This window comes from Euleptes europaea, chromosome 16 (assembly GCF_029931775.1).
Source record: "Euleptes europaea isolate rEulEur1 chromosome 16, rEulEur1.hap1, whole genome shotgun sequence".
Taxonomy (NCBI): Eukaryota; Metazoa; Chordata; class Lepidosauria; order Squamata; family Sphaerodactylidae; genus Euleptes; species Euleptes europaea.
The window spans coordinates 31,781,620-31,803,424 of record NC_079327.1 but is presented as its reverse complement, the minus strand read 5'-3'; the positions used below and the strand labels follow the sequence as shown (position 1 = coordinate 31,803,424).

General features: G+C 43.9%; 1 protein-coding gene across 1 annotated transcript in view; it reads left to right on the top strand.

Moving 5' to 3' along the window:
- SLC9A4 (solute carrier family 9 member A4) overlaps nucleotides 1–19,645 on the top strand; it is a 30,734-nt gene extending 11,089 nt beyond the window's left edge. Inside the window, exons 8-12 of the mRNA XM_056862152.1 lie at nucleotides 5,235–5,396; nucleotides 8,076–8,172; nucleotides 11,863–11,994; nucleotides 14,408–14,495; nucleotides 19,266–19,645. Coding sequence (XP_056718130.1) covers nucleotides 5,235–5,396; nucleotides 8,076–8,172; nucleotides 11,863–11,994; nucleotides 14,408–14,495; nucleotides 19,266–19,645 — 859 coding nt within the window. The remainder of the gene's footprint in view (nucleotides 1–5,234; nucleotides 5,397–8,075; nucleotides 8,173–11,862; nucleotides 11,995–14,407; nucleotides 14,496–19,265) is intronic.
- Nucleotides 19,646–21,805: the final 2,160 nt, after the last annotated feature.

Here is a 21,805-nt window from a genome sequence, read left to right as displayed (position 1 = left end):
TCTTTAGAGCTCTCTCAGTCCCACCTACCTCACAGAGTGCCTGTTGTGGGGAGGGGAAGGGAAGGTGATTGTAAGCTGGTTTGAGTCTCCCTTAAGTGGTAGAGAAAGTCGGCATATAAAAACCAACTCTTCTTCTTCTTCTTTTCTTGAACTTCCTCCGGTGTCAGCCTACCTACTTTCCTGACATTCAGTTCTTTCCCAGGCAGGGTGCTACCATTATTTCTCATGGTTTTAATGATTACCTTTAAAGCTAACAGTTCTCAAATCCATTCCTCCATACATATCTCTTGCCTTCTGTTTGCTTCCTTCTCCCAAAATATTGGTACAGATAAGCGGTGGGGGGGGGTTATTTTTACAAATCACTGCACTTCCATGATCCTCTGCCAAAGAGAAACAGACATCATCCCTCCTTCTCAGTTGTACCACCAAAATGTTGAAACTCCCTCCCCGGGGAGATTCATCTGTCTCCCTGTATCAGTGTCTTCTATCAGTGGGTGAAAAGTTTTTTGTTTTGTTTGGCATATCCCCAATAGCTGTTGTTGACCTTCCTCCCTGGTTCTGGTGTTGTGTGTTTATGTGTTCATATGTTTTTATTGAATTCTTTTATAGAGCACTGTAGATGTTTTAATGTTCAAATGCTTTCTTGTTTGCTGCCTCAAGGACCCTATTTGGGTGGAAAGGTGGCATAAAATGTTTTAAATAATAAGTTCCTATTAGATAATACCTGTGACATCACTGATGATAAGACAAATATTTCCCCAACTATGTCAGAGTAAGCTTTGGTACTGCTTTCTAGGAGGAGCCCTTTTTAGTCATTACGTTTGACCATGCATATCAGGAGGATCGCGTGTAGCATGTTCTCCTAGGCTTGCCAACCTCCAGACACTCAAAACAAAATTACTCCTAGTTGTGCTGAAATAGTTCAATACAAATTACAACAATAGGCTCAATATTAATCAAACAGTATCAAGTGTATTCAAAACAACAATCCACAGACAAGGACTATACACATAAACAATGGTGCTGAACAATAAAAGTGTACTATATACAATATTTACAACAAATAGTGTCCGTAGACTCAAAATAAAGCGCCCGGCTTCATCTGTTTCTTGATATTCCCTTAAAAGGGTAATGCCAAATGTCCGGTGGGGACCACAACTGAATCCAAATTGTTCAGAACCAGATCAGAGGAAGGAACGCAGATCCATGGTATTCATTGTGTTTCACCTAAAGCTTCATCAGCCTCAATTAGTTTCTCAAGTCGCCCAGTTCACATCAGTCAATGTTCAAAAATACATGCTCAGAACTGTGAAGAAACAGATGAAGCCGGGCGCTTTATTTTGAGTCTACGGACACTATTAGTATCAGTAAGCTGAATAGCTTGATGGATGTATCTGGTGGTGACTATTTGTTGTAAATATTGTATATAGTACACTTTTGTTGTTCAGCACCATTGTTTATGTGTATAGTCCTTGTCTGTGGATTGTTGTTTTGAATACACTTGATACTGTTTGATTAATATTGAGCCTATTGTTGTAATTTGTATTGAATCTCCAAACACTAGCTGGAGATCTGCTATTACAACTGATCTCCAGCCGATAGAGATCAGTTCACCTGGAGAAAATGGCTGCTTTGACAATTAGACTCTATGGCATTGAAGTCCCTCCCCTCCCCAAGCCCCGTCCTCCTCAGGGTCTGCCTCAAAAACCTCCCGCCAGTGGTGAAGAGGGACTTGGCAACTCTGTGTTCTCATACAAGTGGTCAAATGTAATGACTGGAAAGGTTGTTCGGTTTTTTCCCATTGCTCCAAGGAAATGTTTGTGTAGCCTTTTGAAGCAAAAAAGGCAGTGAACACACGCAGGATTTTCTCATCCCTTGCAGCAACTCCCTGCTGTTTATAGAAAAGTCTGTCTCTTTTTTTCCTTATTAAGAAGGTGTGATCTTTTGTCCCCAGTTCCAAAACTCATGGCTTTAGCTTTTACAAAAAAGAGGAAAAAAAGGTGACGAGGCTATTGCTTCTCAGCCAAAGTTATTATTACTCTCCATTAAGTTTCTACTGATCTCAAAATTTCAGAAGCAGGAAAAGACGAGACTGTGCTGCTGAAATAGCCCCCAGCATGTTTCTGACATTTCTTCTTTCGTATCAGGCTGACCTCTCCAAATCAAGCTCTTGATCTTTCCACTTAAACCCTGTTTGCTTCAAGACCTTTCTGCTCTCGCTCTAGACAACCAAGCTAGTTTTTGAAGCTAGCAAAAACTAAAGTTTAAAGACTTTGAGGTAGCCTGTTCTGAAAAAAGGTTACCTGAGGAAAAATATGTGTATGTGCAAGGTCAGATTTTTAGGGTTGCCAGGTCCCTCTTTTCCTCCGGCGGGAGGCTTTTGCGGTTAAGCGTGTGCACGCACGCGTGTGCGTGCATGTGCCGACGCAAGCGCCGATGCACGCGCGGCACTTCCAGTTTAGACCCGGACGTGCTGCCTCGTGAGGGGCCTTTACCTCTTTGTTTGAGTGGTAAAGCGGCCCTTTGCCACTCAAACGAAGAGGTATAAGGCCCCTCACGAGGCGGAACCTCCGGTTCTAAACCGGAAGTGTCGCGCGCGGTATGCACGCATGCGTGCACGTTTGCCCACTGACCCTCAGGTGGTCAGCGGGCAGAGGGGGCAATTGCCGGGGGTTTGCCCGCCACCAGTGGGCACCTGGCAACCCTACAGATCTTACACATGTGAACCCTCATGGAAGCAGTGGCGGACTGGCCATTGTGTCAACTTGCCTGATGGCAAGTGGGCCCCCTTAAACATTAGACAATATGTTAAAAATAAAAAATAATAATAATTAAATGATAGCCTTATAGTTGTGGGTGGGCCCCCTTTGTCTCCTGGCAACCAATATTTTTAGACCCAGTTGCCACTGCATGGAAGACTCAGTCCTAACTAGAATTGTAATCTGGTTCTGGCACAGCAATAGGTGCATTCTATCTTAACTATTCATTTACTATTGTAACAACTCAATATAAAAAAATGTAAAGGTTACATTATATTGATTCTAGAGGAAGTGGTTTAACCACTTGCTTAATATGGTCCTTCAATGGATTTAAAACTTTCTAGGCCAAGCCTGGCAACCAGCAGGCGAGATGGGGGTGGAGACATGGGAGGATGATGTTGGTGACATGGGATTCTCAGGAGCACTGCATAATCACAAGCGTATGAGTCCCTGCCCCTTGAAAATGCTACTTTGTAATTGGCTGTAATGCTTACTGTGATAATAACGTCACCCCTCCCCTCCCCTCCCTCCCCGCGAATGACCATTTCACAACCCATTTCTCAAAATGGAGTACTGTAGAATCACCAGACAAAAACAATAAGCATTGGAGTCCCGAGCCCTCGAAAATGCAGCTCTACTCAGAAAAGGAAAGGGGGGAAGGGGGGGAGGGAGATTCTCTGCTTGTGCACGATTCTGTGAACACAACTCTGTTGAAACAGATGGGAGAAGACACAATGAGGGGGGAGTTCTCCATTTGTTCCTGAGTCAACACTTCCTGAAACTGACTAGTGAAGATGCCTCCTTCTCTGGGCGCCCTCCGCCTTTTTCCCCCCTGCTGGTCTGATGGCATATTGATATATTGTTAAATCAACTAATATACTAATCAAAACGGCAGAGAGAGGCAGCGGAGGCTAGGATTGTGTGCTCGCTACCCCCCACCGCATTTGGGTGATGAGTTTCTTACAGGAGTGGGGGTGAGCAAGCAAATCATCCTAGACTCTGCTGCCTCTCTCTGCGATTTTGATTAATATTTTAGATGATTTAATGATATATCGATATGCCATCAGACCAGCAGAAAAAAAGGGAGCAGGTGCCCAGAGAAGGAGGTGGCCACATGGCCACCTCCATCTCCAGTTTGGCTTCTCAGGGCATTGCGTGGGGGATGGCTGAAGGCTGGCTGGAGGAGGAGTTAGAGGAGAGTTGGAGAACGGGGGCATATTGGGGCATGGGAAGATTGACCCGTGGCTTTGATTGTGGGATCCTGCATGGCAGGGGGTGGACTGGATGGCCCTTGTGGTCTCTTCCAACCTTGTGAACTTGTGATTTGACTATGCACCTTCCAGTAACTGAGATAAGCTTGGGAGAAAACTTAATTGTGGGATAAAACTGGGATTGGAAAACCCAGGGAAGTCATGAAACGGAGGCAAGCTGAGCCCCCGGGGAGGAGAACATCATGCATAACCCCAATGGAGAACCAAGACAATCTCAGGAGAATTGTGAGACAAAGTAACCATGCATAAAAGCCCTATGATAAAAACATAGAGTTTCTAGTGATTCCCAGAGCTGCCATATTTCACTTCTAGGTTTTCCTAAATACATCACTGTATTTTTTTCTGCAACTGCTGCTGCTCACAGCAGCTGTGAACAAAAAGGGCTGCTGGTGTGGGGTCTTCCACCATAGCAGGAGACCTGACAGCCCTAACTTAAAAGGACATAATTCCACTTAGGATGGCACAGTCACTCTCATTGACATAGGTGGAGGTTAAAAGTTCTCAAACTTGGCTAGCTTGTCTCTACTGGATATACTTTCTTTGCATATTCTTCATTTGATAAAAGACCCAGCCAGTGGGTAGGGGAACACCCATACTCCCTTATTATAAGAACTAGACTACAAAATGACAACTATATTATGCTGATCCAAGCCAAGGCAGTCTATGCAACACTGAGAGAAAGCATGCATAGGATGAGACATGGCATATGATACCATTTAGTATAATAAAACGTCACATTTCCCCAAATACTGTGTTTGAATTAAGATGTATATATTTTTATCCTTGAGTGATGAGGTTTAAAATCATGACAGACATAACAGAGCCAAATGAATGGACCATTTAGGACTTTGCTATAACTGAATATTCATTATTAATTTAACTGCAGCTTCTGCAATCCTGTACTCCACTAGAATACTTCATCTGTACAAAATGAATCAGGAGTCTACCTTTTCCTTTACAATCATAATTATGCTTTGCCTCCTTCATCTTTATTCCCATGATTGCAGCTTCCCCTCATCTGTTTAACACTCTATATGGCCCAGTGAGCCCTCTTCCTTTCCTACAGATACTAGGCTCTCAGTCCTTAAGTAATCTAGAGATGTCTGCCATTTGATCTCAGAGTTCATATCTGCTTGAAGACAGTCGATGCAGAGTGATATTAAATAGAAATGAACAATGGTCTTTATTCTTACTTGTTATCCAGATTTAAGAAGTTTGACAACAAATTCCTAAAGAAGATCCTAATACACAAACATGAACCTAAATCGAGCCTTGTTTCCTTATATAAGAAAATGGAACTAAAGCAAGTAATTGAGATGGTAGAGAGTGGGGTGATGAAGTCAACTCCTTCCAAAGGACCTGCTCTGTGAGTATCCTCTTTCAGTGGGAAAAGAAAGGATAAATGAAACTTCTTTGGGGTGATTGGAGGAGATACCAATGAACAGCGTAATTGGCTTGCCAATTCCAAACTTAGCAAGTTCTGTAAACTAGTTCACATGAGCATGTACATCACTTGATTATTCATCATTGAAAGGCTCTCCCCCTCCCCCACCTTTTACTGACAGAAACCAAGGCTTCAACTCACAATACTGTTGTGGTTGCCTAGCAATGGCCCCTGGGCATTCATTTCTTAAAAAGCCACAGGTGTTGCTTCTATTATTTTGGAGAGTTTTAATCCCCAGTGTATTTGTCTTTTCTTTTTTCTTTTTAGATTTCAGATTTTTCTGTAAACCTGGGGCTTTTCTTAGGTTTGTAGAAACATCTGTCTTGCCTGTTCATGGTTGAAATCTGTTTTATTTAAGTATCCACAAATTTAGCCGAGCTGAGAATTAGATATATTGATATAATATTAAAGTGGATGTCTCTTGCAATGATAAAACTAGGTCGCTGGCACAAGTAAGGATTGGGAAACTCCACAGGTATTGTAAATTAGCAACAGTAAAAAGCAGTGTGTTGAAGACTGATCATACTTCAAGAGGCATAGAATATTGAGAATCATTTAAATGGGGGAGGAAACATGATGGGAGAGAAAATAGTCTAAGTCTATGAGAGATTATAGAATCTTGGAAGGGTGTATATGTGGGGGTGGAAATTTTCAGATTACTTTTCCTCCCAGCCCATACTACTTCACAGGTCCCAAGCATGTTAGAGAAAGTTCACTTAAAAAAGGCGCATTTTCCAGAAACTTTTCTTTTTAGAATGCAAATGAAAACATGTGTACTAAGACTAGTATTTAACTTCAGAGAGTAATGACTGGGGGAAAGTTTCCAATAAAAATCACTTTATTGGGTTGCTAACAAGGTGACTTTGTTTTATTTGGAAATAGATTTGTATCTTACGCAGTACAGTGTGATATAAAAATGGGAAAGGTGTGTACTTAATAAACAGAAACCATGTCCCGCCTTCCTTAAGCAGATATGCTCACTGTTTATCAGCTCAGTTAATGGCTAACTCAATGAAAAACATTTTCAATTTTTGTATTTTCCCACTATAACAAATTGCTGTCATAATGTTTGTGGAATTGTTCATTGTTTGCCTGAAACTAAATGTGCATGAGTAGAAGACATGTCTAGTGAACTAGGTGATTAATTGATGGTATACACAAGTGAGCAGTTCTAACTATGCTTGGTTATGCACTATTTCAATAACATGCGAATAGGGTTGCCAAGTCCCTCCAGCTGGAAAGATCTCAGGAAACAGGGTTGGGAAAGATTTGACTAGATCCGCTGCCAATCACTATGGACAGTATTGGGCTTAGGGTTGCCAGGTCCCTATTTGCCACCAGCAGGAGGTTTTGGGGGCAGAGCCTGAGGAGGGCGGGGTTTGGGAAGGGGAGGGACCTCAATGCAATAGAGTCCAATTGCCAAAGCGGCCATTTTCTCCAGGCGAACTGAGCTCTGTTGCCTGGAGATCAGTTGTAATAGCAGGAGGTTGGCAGCCCTATCCTTACTGAGTAATATCACTCAACTGGGATTAAGGATAATCTTCCAGAGGCTGTGGACACAACTGTCTCATAGTCTTGCTTTACAGGCTGCAATAGGATTGCCAGCTTGGAGCTGGGAAATACCTGGAGAATTTGGGGGTGGAGCCTAAGGAGGGCATGGTTTGTGGAGGAGAGGGACTTCAAATACCATAGAGACCAATTGCCAAAGTGGCCATTTTCTCCAGGTGAACTGATCTTTATTGGCTGGAGATCAGTTGTAATAGCAGGAGATCTCCAGCTACTACCTGGAGGTTAGCAACCCTAACCAGCCAGTTGTGGACATATTGGGCAGCAGTTCAACTTCTCACAAATTTGGTAGCTAAAAAAATTACAGACACTTCTGTTGGCCTTACCTGGGATCTCTCATATCGTACATTATCTGCACGAGTGTGTGCCCCAGAATGTTTAGGATTGTTCCTGTGTCAAAGACAACATGTGAATTCTCCAGGAGGGCTGGATCACATGATCACTTTTATATGGTGGTGCAACTGCTATGGCTGGGTATAGATAACACTCTTGTGAATACTATGTCTATTCCATATATTTTACAGGCCATAATTCCCAGGTCTTACCCAATACTTGGAACACATGCCTTCCCCTGTCTTTAAATTAATTAATAAACAGCAAAAGGAAGGAATGTCAGCGTACACAGAGGACTCTGTCAAGATAGATGCAGGCTATTGTATTTGGATTATCAGTGCTATACCATCTCTAATCCCATACATGTTTGTTTTGTCAGAAACAAGTCCAAGGGGGCTCCAGAGGACTTCCTCTCAATTATTGTACAAGTATACTTGTCAGGGAGCCATGATTGGCTGTGTGTGCCTTATCCCCAAATAAATTGTGGAGAATTGCAGTTCATTCACAAATACACACAGACACGCACCCATACTTCAGAGAAGCTAAATGCTTCCTCCTTTGATTTATGAGCAAGGTTAATAGGCATCCTATACACACCTAAATTATACTGATAATATCTTGTGCATAGAACCACTTTGTAGGAATAACTGTTGGTCATTTGATTTAATCAGTGTAATGTTTGCCTTCCCTTTCTGTTTGCAGGGTTTATAGAAACCAAAGGACACAAAGACTTCCCCCTGAAGAGGTGGAGTCCATGAGGAATATGCTGGCACATAATCTGTATCAAGTGAGGCACAGGGTGAGTTTCTGATTCTGGTAACAAGTTCCATATATAGAACAAAAGAGCACGCTTGCGTTCCTTCAAACCTTAGTAACAGGCAGTGATTGCAGAAATAAAAGCGTTGTTGGTTGCCAAAAATTAAGACTGCACTTTCTGCGCGTCTTCCCCATAGCAAATAAAACCAGAGACACCAGCACTAGTCTTTCCCCCTGTGATCTACAACTGCAGACAGCAGGAATCTGCGCTAGGTGGCAGACGCTACTAGCTTTTAGAATGTGAATGCTAAAATAAAGGGAGTTTTGGCTGTCAGACAGTCCCAAAGGATTGCCTGGGAGTTTCAGCTTGCAAGACCTCATTTATCGGAACTGAAATCTGGCATAACTTTAGACAAAATTATATACCAGGTAGAAAGTTCAACCCCTTCCCTACCAATATTTTTATTTCTGGCAAATCTTAACAAAAGATATGAGTATCTTATCATGGCTGTTTAATGCATACCTGCCTTGTGCATAGAAAATGATTTTTGTTTGTTTGTTGCCCACATCCCTACAACATACATGCCTCAGGGCACACTGGCTGTCAGGCATAGGTACTGAATGACTGTCAGGCATAGGTACACAGGTGTTTAAATATGCACATACATCATATACATGTTAGATGTTTGTTATGGGAAATGGTATTTAAAGCATGAGCCACCCTGATGGCTGTTAAAATTGCTCAAGTATGAAAAAGCATTGTAGCTGTTTTATTATGAGAAGTAATTGAGATGGTTATTTTTATAGATTCAGCTCATGCAAACCGAACAGTACTTGGTGTGGGTGAGCTGGGGTATGCCTGGCCCCACTGACACTTGGTCATTTTTTCACGGAGGTTTGGCACGGTTTTGCCTTTGTTTTGGCCCGCTTCAAATTTTTGATTTTTCATGAACACTTCGAGCTATACGGTACTTGCCCAGTCTCAGCTGCAGGCAGCCAGCTTCTGCTGAAGTTCCCACCTGCCTCCCAGGGGACAAGGACTGTCCCTTTATTGGACACTGTATGACCCTGGTGGTGGTAATGATTCTGGGGGCCCAGAATCACCAAGACTGTTTCTGAGAAGACATATGATTGGGAGAAGAAGTTTGCAGAATATATTTAGTAATTTGTTTTGTGTGTGTGTTAAGTGCCTTCAAGTCGCTTCCGACTCATGGCGACCCTATTTGTTTTTAGTTATTTGTATTTATTTTGGACAACTGGTTCCCCTTTTTCTTTCAATTGGTTTTTTAACGCTGAAGGCAGTTTAGGCATTGTGTTATGTCTTTGCCTTCAGAAATACTCTTGAAATCAAAGCAGCAGGGCTGCATTTGGGTACAAATCAAATTACAGATAAAAAGTCATAAAATGCGCTCTACTCGTTTGATCCATTTTTGTGGAGGCCCATAGAATGAATTGTGTCACCTCTGGCTAAGCTTGAAGTCATGTGCATGTTTAGAAAATGGCAATTGTCAGTGTCCTGGTTGAATCCTGTATTAGGAATAACAAGCAGGAACCAGCTAGGACTTGTGGGGGGTGGGCACCTAATTCCCCACTTCCTCACCATTTCCTCTTTCCCTTCCCTGAAAACCCCCACAGACTCTCCCCTTTTCCTGCTTTGATCTCTCTTTTCCACCAAACAGCCCAACTACCTTCCAGTCTACCAAACAGCCAATCTGTCCCTCTGTCTGCAGCTCTACCCCCACCCCCAGCAGCCTCTGCCTAGGAAAACTATGACACAGTTGTGTGGTGCCAGCCACTGGGCCATGCCCACTTGTATGGTAGGGAACCCTCAAGGACTTGGGGGGGGGCATTTAACTTTCCCCTGTATCACCTCCCCCACATTATTTCCCCTTTCTCTCCTGCTGGCAACTCCCATAGCCTCTCCCCAATCCATGCCATTCACCAATCTTTTATCTGCTTCCCATCTTCAGCTATATTTAGGGTTCCAATTCCCCGGTGGTGGCAGGTAAACTACCACCTATCCATCGGGCTGCCCGCCGGCCAGCTGAGGGCCGTCGAGCACTGCGGGCACATGCGCGGGCACTGCGGTCACACACGCTCGAACTCAGGGCACACGCGCGCAGACCCTCGGCTAAAACTCTATGGAAACCATAGAATTTTGGCGGGGATCGCTAGAGCATCCCCATCACTTCTGGATTAAACCGGAAGTGACATAGATGCATTGTGCATGGGGGGCGCACCATGCCAGGCGCGCGCGCGCGCACATTGCGCGCTAAGGCCACGGCTCTGCAAAGCTCCCCCCGGTGGAGCTGCGGGGCCTGGCAAACCTAGCTATATTTATTATTTTCTTCATTTATACCCTGCCTTTCTTCACAGTGGGGACCAAAGCAGCTTAAACCATTATCTTATCCTCATCACAACCCCGTGAGATAGGTTAGGCTGAAAACATTTGACTGGCACAACATTACCTAGTGAGCTTCTGTGGCGGACTGGTGATTTAAACCCAGGACTCACAGACCTTATTCTGAAGCTCTAACCACTGTACCTCACTGGCTTTCATAGGGTGGCTGCTGTTGAACAGTAGCAAGCAGCCAGGCCTTGGTGAGTCATGAAAGTCAGGTGGTATCAAGTCACCCAGTGGTGTTTGTCAGGCCTGGCTCCAAAGAATCCTCCCTCAAAGGCTAAAATAGGCCTGGAAAGGGCCCTTCCCCCTTCCCCTGCTCTTTACTGACAGAGATCAAGCCATGAATGCTGTGGTTGCCTATCAACAACCACTTTTTAAAGCTACGGGTGTTCCTTTTCTGATTTTGGGGGTTTTAACCCCCAATGTATTTTTTTTTTTTTAGGTTTCAGTGCAAACCTAGGACATTTTCAGGTTTGCAGAAGACCGCCCCCTCCCCGCATTCAAAGAATTGAGGGGAGGGGCGCATTTTGTCTGCGGGCACGAAAAGAGAGCCAGTCCTCTTGCATCTTTGCCTGACGTGGGGAAGAGGGCGGGCCTGGGGGAAAGGGCTTAAGAGCGCCGGGGTTTTTCCGCATACCCTGCTCTGAAAGTGGTAGGTAGCATGCGGGAGCAGTGCGGGAGAAAGGTGGCTTCATGGTTCATTTTACAACTCCGGTGAGCACCCTGAGGCATCACTTGGGAAGATGAAGGAGTAACCCTCAAACCAGGACTGGGGCCTCGGTGCCTGGCAGGGACCTGGGACAGGAACTCCTTGAGGGGTGCCGCTATCCTTTACCTATAGACCTCGCGGCTAGGGTGGATTGGACGCGGCACACCTCCCTCGAGCACTAAAAAGGCTTGGCAAGGAAGAGCGGGAGCCGTACCACATGTGACGGCTCGGAGCTCAGAGCCAGGGTGGGTCTCGCCCTTAGAGCGGGGATGCAAAAGCAAGAGGAGGCCTGACTCTTCAGCATCCCCACAATGGCCCGCACTGCAGTCAGTTATTGGGGATGTTTTGGTTTTGTGCGCTGCAGATCCCTATTGAATGATTAAATAAAGTTGGCCCTTTTATTATCCCAGCTCTGGTGTCGGCTCTCATTATTTACGCATCCGCGGACAAATACCTGTTTTGTCTGCTCACGGTTCCAGTCCCTGGATTTAAGTATCTTCAAGTTTGACTAACTTAGCGCTTAGAATATACAAGTGGGAACCCGCAAGGACTTGTGGGAGGCATCTCATTTCCCCCTGTTACTGGGAAGAATATATAAAAAAATGTGTTTCTCGTTTCAGACACTCTCATACAACAGACACAGCCTTGCCAATGACACAAATCAGGAGCAAGCTAAAGAAATCTTCATCCGACGCCAACACAGTCAGAGACTGCCCATGAAGAAAGGAAACAGCCTACCCTGGGGAGGGGAGGTAGTTATTGTACAGGCTGCGTATTCGTGGAATTGAGCCATAGAGATAGCTGGATTGTCTACAAATACAAAGGCCGCTTATAAGCAATGTATGCTTGGGCCATGGAGCATTTTTCTCCTTTATGACTCCCATTCCTCAAATCTTGATTCTGCATTCTAGTAGAATAAAGATTCTTTGTGGTGGTGCGGGGATAGATTTGCCAGTGTCCTTTTCATCTTTTTTTTATATGAGCGGTTAATATGTAAGTAATTAATATACTGCATAGCAAGAAATATTTCAAAAAATTCCTCATAACAGTGTGAGGTAGTTGGAAAAGTGGGATATTCCCCCTTCATAAACCTCAAACATTAAAAGCCCCTTTTATCCAAGAAGTAGAAAACAATAATTCTGATATATGTAGTAAAACAAGCTATGTTATATGCTTTTACATTGTGTACACTTTTATAAAGTTTAGGGAAGCCAAGACTGTGACATACTCAACAATTAGGAAGTTAAAATATAGAACCTGTTTTTCTCAAGCCGATGAATGAACATTTAAAAAGTGAGAGAAAACTAAGGAGGGGAAAGTAGAAGAAATATAGGCTGCAACATTCATTTAAATGAGGGCTGTGGAAAAGTCTCAGTAGGTGTTCCGCTTTGAAAGCTCTTTCCCCAAGGCATATATCAATACCAAAATCTATATGCTGGATTGGATTTAGTGAGGCCTATTTTTGCTTCCTATATTTACATATTCTTGCTTCAGTCAGAGGTCTTAGATGATTGGGCCAGGTGTCCTTTACTTGCAGCGATGGTGCACTGTGGATTCCATAGATCAGATTATGGCATAGCTACAGTAGCGCTTGCACATTTTGTCCACAGTCACAATGTCCTGTGACCCATATATGCACATCAAAGACTGCAGTATCTATATCCAATGAATAGGGTTGCCGGGTCCTTCTTTGCCACCGGCAGGAGGTTTTTGGGGGTGGAGCCTGAGGGGGGCAGGGTTTGAGGAGGGGAGGGACTTCAATGCCATAGAGTCCAATCGCCAAAGCGGCCATTTTCTCCAGGGGAACTGACCTCTATTGGCTGGAGAGCAGTTGTAATAGCAGGAGATCTCCAGCTAGTACCTGGAGGTTGGCAACCCTACCAATGAAATATACATACCCAGACAGTGTTACAGTTCACTTGCCTCTAATTTTGAAACCCTTTCCAGTTCAGAAATATATCCCAGAGACCCAAATTTCATTGCAAATCCAGTTTTATGATGCTAGTAATGATGCTAGTAATGATTCTACTTATAAACCATGTGCTACAGTAAGTTTCAGGTTTTTGCCCTAGCTGTAGGACAATTTTGATTAGAATGCATTCAGGATAACAGACATCTTACGTCATCAGTTCACAACTTCTTTGTATGTTTTCAGGAGTTGCATTAGTTTCTGTGCTTTGTCCTTTTAAACCTTTCATTCCTACTGAGGGAAGAGGTAATAGGAAAATACTACCTTTTGATTGTGGTTATTCAGGTGCTTTTCACTACTGTGAGAAAGTTATATCTTTCCCAGGGCACTTTCCTTTTCCTCCCATTTTATATGCCTGAGAGTAGCTCCTTTGTTTACAAGCATGAGTAATTGTCTATTATGCAAGTCCCTTGTAAAAAATTGCAACATTACCTAAAGCAAACGTATCATTGTGTTCAACCTCTCCCTTAAATACCAGTCTTTCACACACTATGGGCAGGAGGTCACACAAAACATAATCCTGAAGCTCTAAACTGCATCTAGTCACTTTGATCTGAGGGGAAAAGTCATTCCTAACTTCAAACTGGGGTGGCCAGCTAATGCAGCCATATTTTATAAAGGCAGAACTGCAACAAGGAGGAACTTCATGAGGAACTTCATCAACTTTCTTCCCATGAAAATGTGGAGCCCAAATTTCCATTCACCAGACCTGTCCTCACAAGAAGCATATTTAGAAACAGTGTTCCTTTACTAGTCAGCTTTAAAGTACATCAGAAATGGCTACCTGTAATTTCAGCCTGGATTGACGCAGCCGTCTGTGGGTTCTGCTGCAGAAGGGCACCTTGGGATGTTTAGTATGAGCTTCTGTTGCTTTCTGATGCCTTAACTGGGGCAATCTTAGCCAGTAGGAAGCAGGGGCAGCAGCCCACAGCCAGCTTCCCCCAAAGGGGGGTGGGAGAAGCAGGGAAAGCTCCTAACATTGCTTGCACCTGCCCCATCGAGCTCAAGCAGCTGGCTTTCAGAAGCATCAGTGACTCCTGCCCATCTTGGTTGAGGTGAGGTACATGTCTTGCTTGGCCTTCACAAGGGGTCTGGTGGGGGCTGGCAGTGATTCTGGGCACTCTCCTGGCCTTTTGCCTGGGGCTGCAGAATAATTAAGAATGACCCTATACTTAACACCTTTTATTCGTCCACAGGCTGCTCTACAAAACATGCGCTATTTGTCTCTTCCCTTTGGCAATACTCAACGATCTAGAAGGGAAGTCAGGAGTTATGACTTAACAGGTAAGGCTTTTCCACACAGCCCAAGTATCATTTGGTCAGGTACAATCTCCCTGTATCATTTGGTCAGGTACAATACTAAACCAAAATACAATCAAATGAGACCCGGGGTCAGTCAGTAGTAGGGTTGCCAACCTCCAGGTAGTAGCTGGAGATCTCCTGCTATTACAACTGATCTCCGGCCAACAGAGATTAGTTCACCTGGAGAAAATGGCCGCTTAGGCAATTGGACTCTATGGCATTGGTAGGGTTGCCAGGTCCCTCTTCGCCATCGGCGGGAGGTTTTTGAAGCAGAGCCTGAGGAGGGCGGGATTTGGCGAGGGGAGGGACTTCAGTGCCATAGAGTCCAATTGCCAAAATGGCCATTATCTCCAGGTGAATTGATCTCTTATCGGCTGGACATCAGTTGTAATAGCAGGATATCTCCAGCTAGTACCGGGAGGTTGGCAACCCTACACCCTGGTGAAGCATCCTGTTCCACCCCCTTGCCCTTCTAATAAAATAATGAAAGACAAGCCGCCAGTGGATGCTTTAATTCATGCCTCGTTTAATATTGCCTGTCAGATTGCCAGTGCCTATGGCGGTTTTGAATCAGGATGGGGGATTTATGCGGCCAACGAGGTGTTGGCTGGCAGCTTTCATTTAGCACATTCTCACAGTCCTGCTGTTCACGGTGACGGCATTTAATTTAACCCCCTTGCCCCCATTTCTTTCTTCCATGAAAGATAATCAGCAGGGCAGCTGAGTTTGTGCCTTAGTCTTCTGAAAACCAAACATGATTGGGGAGGTAGGACTACCGCCTTTAAAAAATGGCTGCATCCACACATCATGGATCTTTCACTATTATTGTGCTACAGTAATGGTTTGTAACTAAGTTTTCCAGGGTGAACAAAACAATCCGGTTACAACTGATGGTAAAAGCAGTAACAATGTGTGGATGCAGCCAAAGCATCTGTTAAAGCTGCCTGATGGGCAGAAAAAAACGGGATGCCTCTCAGTGAAGGGGGGGAAAGCTTCCCCCCCTTTCCCCCTTCTCATGGTCTTGAGAAGGTAACTCTAGATTGATAAGACTTGATATCCCTGATCTTGCCTGTGCAAGCACAATAAGAAACAACCTCTGAGGTAATTCTGGTGGCTTGTATCCATCCATTTGTACATGGAAGTCACACAGTGACTCAGGAGAGCCAGTGTGGTGTAGTGGTTAAGAACGGTGGTGTGGAGCGGTGGAGTCTGATCCGGAGAACCGGGTTTGATTCCCCACTCCTCCACATGAGCAGCGGAGGCTAATCTGGTGAACTGGGTTGGTTTCCCCACTCCTACTGAAGCCAGCTGGGTGACTTTGGGCTAGTCACAGCTCTCTCAGCCTCACCTACCTCACAGGGTGTCTGTTGTGGGGAGGGGAAGGGAAGGTGATTGTAAGCCGGTTTTATTCTCCCTTAAGTGACAGAGAAAGTCGACATATAAAAAGCAACTTCTTCTTCTCCTCCTCCTCTCATTCTGGTCCATTCCTGAAGCCCCTTCTGGTGCCTGGAAAGATCATTGTCACCACTGTGGGACCCTCAGGATGAAAGAGGCTGACAAGTTGCATGGGGGGGGGTTGAATGAGACAGGACAAAGGAAAGAAATTGTCTGTTCCCTTCAGTGGAGCATTTCCATTCTTTTGTCCTGCTTCACTCCAGCCCCCGGAACTCACACAGGTTATTTCTTTGTTGGGCCCTCTGGAAATAATCTTTGCATGGATCAGAAGGGAAAAGAATGTGGGGAAAACTGCATTTTGTGCCTGGACTCTGATGTTTTTGTGGTGTCTGAAGGACAGTGTCTAGGTCAATTTTTTCAGCCTGTTTCATAATTTTTAATAATGAGTGGTTGACTATATGATTTGAATAAGTGGCCAGAAATGCCTTTGTAGCTCTAAGGCATTTGTGTGCATTTTAGACCATTTATGCATGGCTGTTTCCTCATGGTCACTCCGCTGACTACTTTGGGGCTTTGCCTTGATTGTGCATGCATTTTCTAACAGTCAGAGGCCTTGCTCTCCCCATGCATTTCCATGCATTTTGTCCGCTTTTTCTGGATTTGTGCTTAGCCAGCATCCAGAAAACCCAGGCAAAATACGCAGAAATGCATGGGGAAAGCAAGGTAACCCCTGACAGCCGGGAAAGGCATGCATAATCAAGGCAAAGCCCCAAAGTAGTCAGTGGGGTTACCGTGGGGAAACAGCCATGCACAAATGTCCTGAGTCATATGATGAAGGTAAGCAGCTTGCCCTCTGATATCCCAGGGGCCCTGAAGCTAACAAGCTTTGGTCACAGTCACCTGGACCTTTAAACCCCTATTAATTACAGGTGACTGAAGCTTCTTCTGTTTTTCAATGGCAAACAATTATCTAATGACAGGCCTGCATATCAGAAATAGCTGAAATAGAAAATTGTAATGTGATTGAATGTCTTGAACCAGGAGTAAAACTTCCATAGAGTGTTAGAACTTATATTATACATAATAACTCAGTGATTCCATGATTCCATGTGTATAATTGGGATCTGAGATAGTGATACTGTCTACATCCCTTGCTGTGATAATTGCAAGCTTTGCACATGGTAATTGCCTGACTTGGCTCATTTCATTATGGCATGGCCAAAAGCCAAGCTGCAAACCACCTGTCTCTTTCAAGCAGTCAATGCATAAAGTCCTGTGTATGTGAACTGAGGTGCAATAGGGCTTGTGTCTGTCCCTCCAGCCCTTCAAATGTGCAGAATCTCTGTCAGGCAAAACAGGAGACAACCCTTAGACGAGAGCCTTTTATGAACAAGTTGTTTCCATTGCTGTCAAGCCCCGAGTAGTTCAAGGCTTTGTTTTTATTATGCATGTTTTTTCCTGCCTTTACAAGTCACTTCACTTTCCCCTCGCATTTCCCCCACTTTTTGTGGATGTTGTCTTACCCCGAGCTTAATGTCTGCCTTGATCCCAAATCAAAAGCTGGACCTGTGCATATTTGTCAATTTGGGGTTTTCTCCCCACACCCATTCTTGCTTCTCCCTTCCACTTGTCTTTCCCCCTCATCCAACCCCTCCCCTCAAAGCTGAAATACTATGAAGCTGCTTATTTGGTCAGTTTTACAGCAAGTGTTGGTCAGTTTCAGACCTCTGCCTGATTGAACAGTTTTCTTTATTTGCAACTAGTGAGAATACTGAAATAATCACAAATGACCTATGTGGCTGCTTATTTGGTCAGTTTCACAGTGAGTGTTGGTCAGTTTCAGACCCTTGTGTGGAGTGATTTGAGAATTCGACTGCAAATACTGTGCATCAAGAGAGCAGCATATCCAAAGGGAACAACCCATGCATAAAAGACCAAGAAGAATGTGTGTGTTGGGAAGGTCTGTAGGGAATATAGGCACCTTTGGTGAAACTGAAAAAAAAATTCTTGATGACTGGGAAGTTAATAGGATTTGAGAGGCTTCATAGGAAGAAGTGGGAAGTAGGGACAGTGTGCCAAAGGAAGCCAATTTTGTTTATTATTTATTTATTTATTTACTTCATTTATACCCTACCTTTCTCCTCAAAGGAGACCTGAAGTGGCTTACATTGTTCTCCCCTCCCCCATTTTATCATCACAACAACCCTGTGCAGTAGATCAGGCTGTGACTGGCAGACTAGGGATTTGAACCTAAGTCTCCCAGATCCTAGTCTGAGAGTCTAACCAGTACATCACAGTGGCTGTCTAGTGAATTTGCTTACTAATCCACCTCCTGTGCAGTGACAGAAGTTTGACATAAACTTATTTAGCTTCGCCTGCTGCCTTCCAGGCGACTGTAAAAATTACAGGAAACAGAAGTGGAAAGCTTGCTTGGGTCTTGACATGACAACAGTGTGATATGTTGGTTAACTTACATTAATTAATTTATTTAGATATTTATACCCCAATCTTCTTCCCAATGGTGTGTGTGTGTATGCTGTCAAGTCACAGCTGACTTATGTTGACTCCATAGGATATTCAAGGCAAGAGACATTCAGAGGTAGTTTGCCATTGCCTTCCTCTGCGTGGGCTGAGAGAGTTTTAAGAGAACTGTGACTAGCCCAAGGTCACCAAGCAGGCTTTATGTGGAGGAGTGGGAAATCGAACCCGGTTCTCCTTTATTAAGCACACAGGATGTTTTATTTTCTAAACATCTGACTACCCAGGTTGTGGCTATCTCCTTTAACGGTGGGGAACTCAGGGTTAACTGTAAGTCCTATTCCTCCACGTTATAAAAGAAGTCAGTTCATACCCCACAACGTGACCGCATAAGGAAAACCAGCATGGCTACTGCAAAGAGAAGTCTGTCTCCTCCCTCCTTCTGAATTCAATAAGCTAAGTCTAGATTCCTCCTCCTCCTATGAGGAGGAATCTCAATAAGTGTGATTCTAAGATTCTAAAATGTGAATGCATAAATACTCTTAGAATGGAGCCAAGATTAGATGTAGCCTCCTGGTGAGCATAGTGGCAAACCCAGGTTTACTTCTGTGTATCATGTGGGATGATCCCAGTCCTCCAAGGTGGCCTCTTTGATCTGCACAGATTTGTTCTAATTATGTCTATTTTATAATTATTACGTCTATTTTACACAAGCTGTTGGAGAGAGCAAATTTCTTTCCCATACGATGTTAAGGGTTGCTCATTAATAAATGACCTATTTGCACTTGAAAAGAGAATCTGCTTCAGGCTGTGAAGGAGGTAAAAGTGCTGTAATTTACCCTCTGGAGTGTCTCTTTTTATACTTGTATCTGAATCCAGGAGACTACAGCCGTGACTCCGAGTCTGTGTTCCTGACATTAAATTCACAACCTCGGCCAGGGTCACGCCAAAAAAAGCAGCAACAGCAGGAAATACTTCCAATGAAGCAGCTACACTTCAGAGCTGGGCCAGCCGGATTTTCAAGTCAGGGAAGAAGAACAAACCAGTCGGCTAAAGTGTTTATGGTAGAAAAACCACTGTTACCCCCAAAGCCTAGACTGAACGCAGTGCTTGAAAATGATACTCAGGAAAATGAGTCTGACGATGAGATGGACAGAGCAGAACTCCCTTCAACATCCTCTGTCCAATGGACAGCAAATGCCAGAAACGAAAGACACTTTGATGCAGCAAAAAGACACTTCCCTGGAAGAAAAGAGTGATTATCCCCCCCCCTCTACAGAACAGATAAAACACAGCTCAGGGAATGAAAATTGCTATCAGAAACCGTTGACAGCTTTCTGATTCCAGTTAAGCTGATGGGAAATGTTTACACAGTTAGATATTATGGGGAAAATAAAATGCTTGCAACACGATGGGCTGGAAATTGTAAATTGTTTATGCTTTGGCTGTTTATGCAGAAGTCTCATCCATTTAACGGAATCTAAAAATGGATTGATACTTCCAGTCTTTCAGCTTTAAAACTAGCATTTCCTGGTGTATGCCACAATGGATAGAGAGATTCAGGTTGGAGGTATTGTATTTGTAGCAACAGTAGTCAGTCAGAGAAACCATTGTGCTTAACCGAGTAGTGGAAAATGTCAAGTTGCAGCCAACTTATGGTGACCCCATAGGACCTCCAAGGCAAGAGATGTTCAGAGGTGGTTTGCCATTGCCTGTCTTTTTGTAGTGACCTGTATTCCTTGTAGTATCCCATCCAAATACTAACCAGGGCCGATCTTGTTTGGCTTCTGAGATCTAATGAGATCAGGCTAGCCTGGGCCATCCAGGTCAAGGCTGTGCTTAACTAGGAACCATTTATTTACAAGAGGTCTTTGGAAAAGCCAAGGCAGGACTTAAGACGGGTTCCTTAGAATAAAAAAAGCACATTCCATTTTGACATTGGGTGTGGCTCTCTTGAGATGAAACAGCAGCACAGGCCACTTTCTAAAGGCATTGTGTGTACTGCGAGATCTCTATACTGCAAAACTTCACTACAACTGGTTGAAAAGTGTCAACATGGGCCACTCTGCCATATTGTACAGAGCTGAAAAATTCAAGAACATACAACGAGAGGTATTAACTCTCAGAAAAAATAGTGTTTAAATTATATAAACATATTCCTGTGGACTGGCTTCACATGAAATTATAAACTCAGTCCTATCTACTGATCCATAAAGATTTGCATAGGCCTATTGGTTGAGTGGTGGATGTGGAATGATATGGTATAGCACAATCTCATCAGATCTCAAAATCTAAACTGGGTTGGTACCTAGGTAGGAAATTGCCATGGAAGACTCTGCAGAGGAAGGCGATGGCAGACCACCTCTGCTTCTCACTTGCCTTGAAAGCCCCTTGCTGGGGTTGCCATAAGTCAGTGGTGATTTGACAGCACATGTATTGGTTTAGTGGCATCTCTCACATGCCTAAGTGTACTGATTTATTCATCCAGATAATTGCATTTACTGGCTTTGACTGCATTGGTTCTTCTCCACCATTTGGTTACATATAGAGGCATGATCACATAGTGGAAAAGATTTCAATGTCATTGGTTTCAAGTACAATTTAAGTGTTCCTGGGCAAGTATTACAAGTTTGCAGTATTGGGCAAATGCCCAGACAGCTGGTAAAGGAATATGCTCTACTGTGTTGTCTGTATGATAACCTGGATGAGCTTTACTGCCTTGTCCTAGGCCAGCCACTTTTCCTTCATAAATAGCTTTGTGGAAGAGTTCATTGGTGTTGTGCAATAGGTCTTTCTTTTAAATAAGCATCACTTGCATTTTCTGCATTTTTTCATGAAAAGAATCCAAATCTTGCTTTTTTGGCCTGACAAACAGATATCCATCTCTACACGTTTTGCTTTTTTTAAGTATAATGAGCCAAACAAACAAGTAAAGAATCTTGCCTGTCATCCACAGACAAACCATTCAGACTGCAAAAGGCAAGGCAAAGAGCCCAGACAGTATCGAGCAACCACAACGCCTTCCTGGATAATATGTTAAATACAATACAATTAAGGGATCTAGTGATCATAGAATCATAGAGTTGGAAGGGACCACCCGGTTCATCTAGTCTACCCCCTGCACAATGCAGGAAATTCACAACTACCCCCCCCACATCCTCAGTGACCCCTACTCCATGCCCAGAAGATGGCCAAGATGCCCTCCCTCACATGAACTGCCTAAGGTCATAGAATCAGCATTGCTGACAGATGGCCATCTAACCTCTGCTTAAAAACCTCCAGGGAAGGAGCACTTACCACCTCTCGAGGAAGTCTGTTCCACTGAGGAACCGCTCTGTTAGAAAATTCTTCCTAATGTCTAGACGGAAACTCTTCTGATTTAATTTCAACCCGTTGGTTCTGGTTCGACCTTCTGTGGC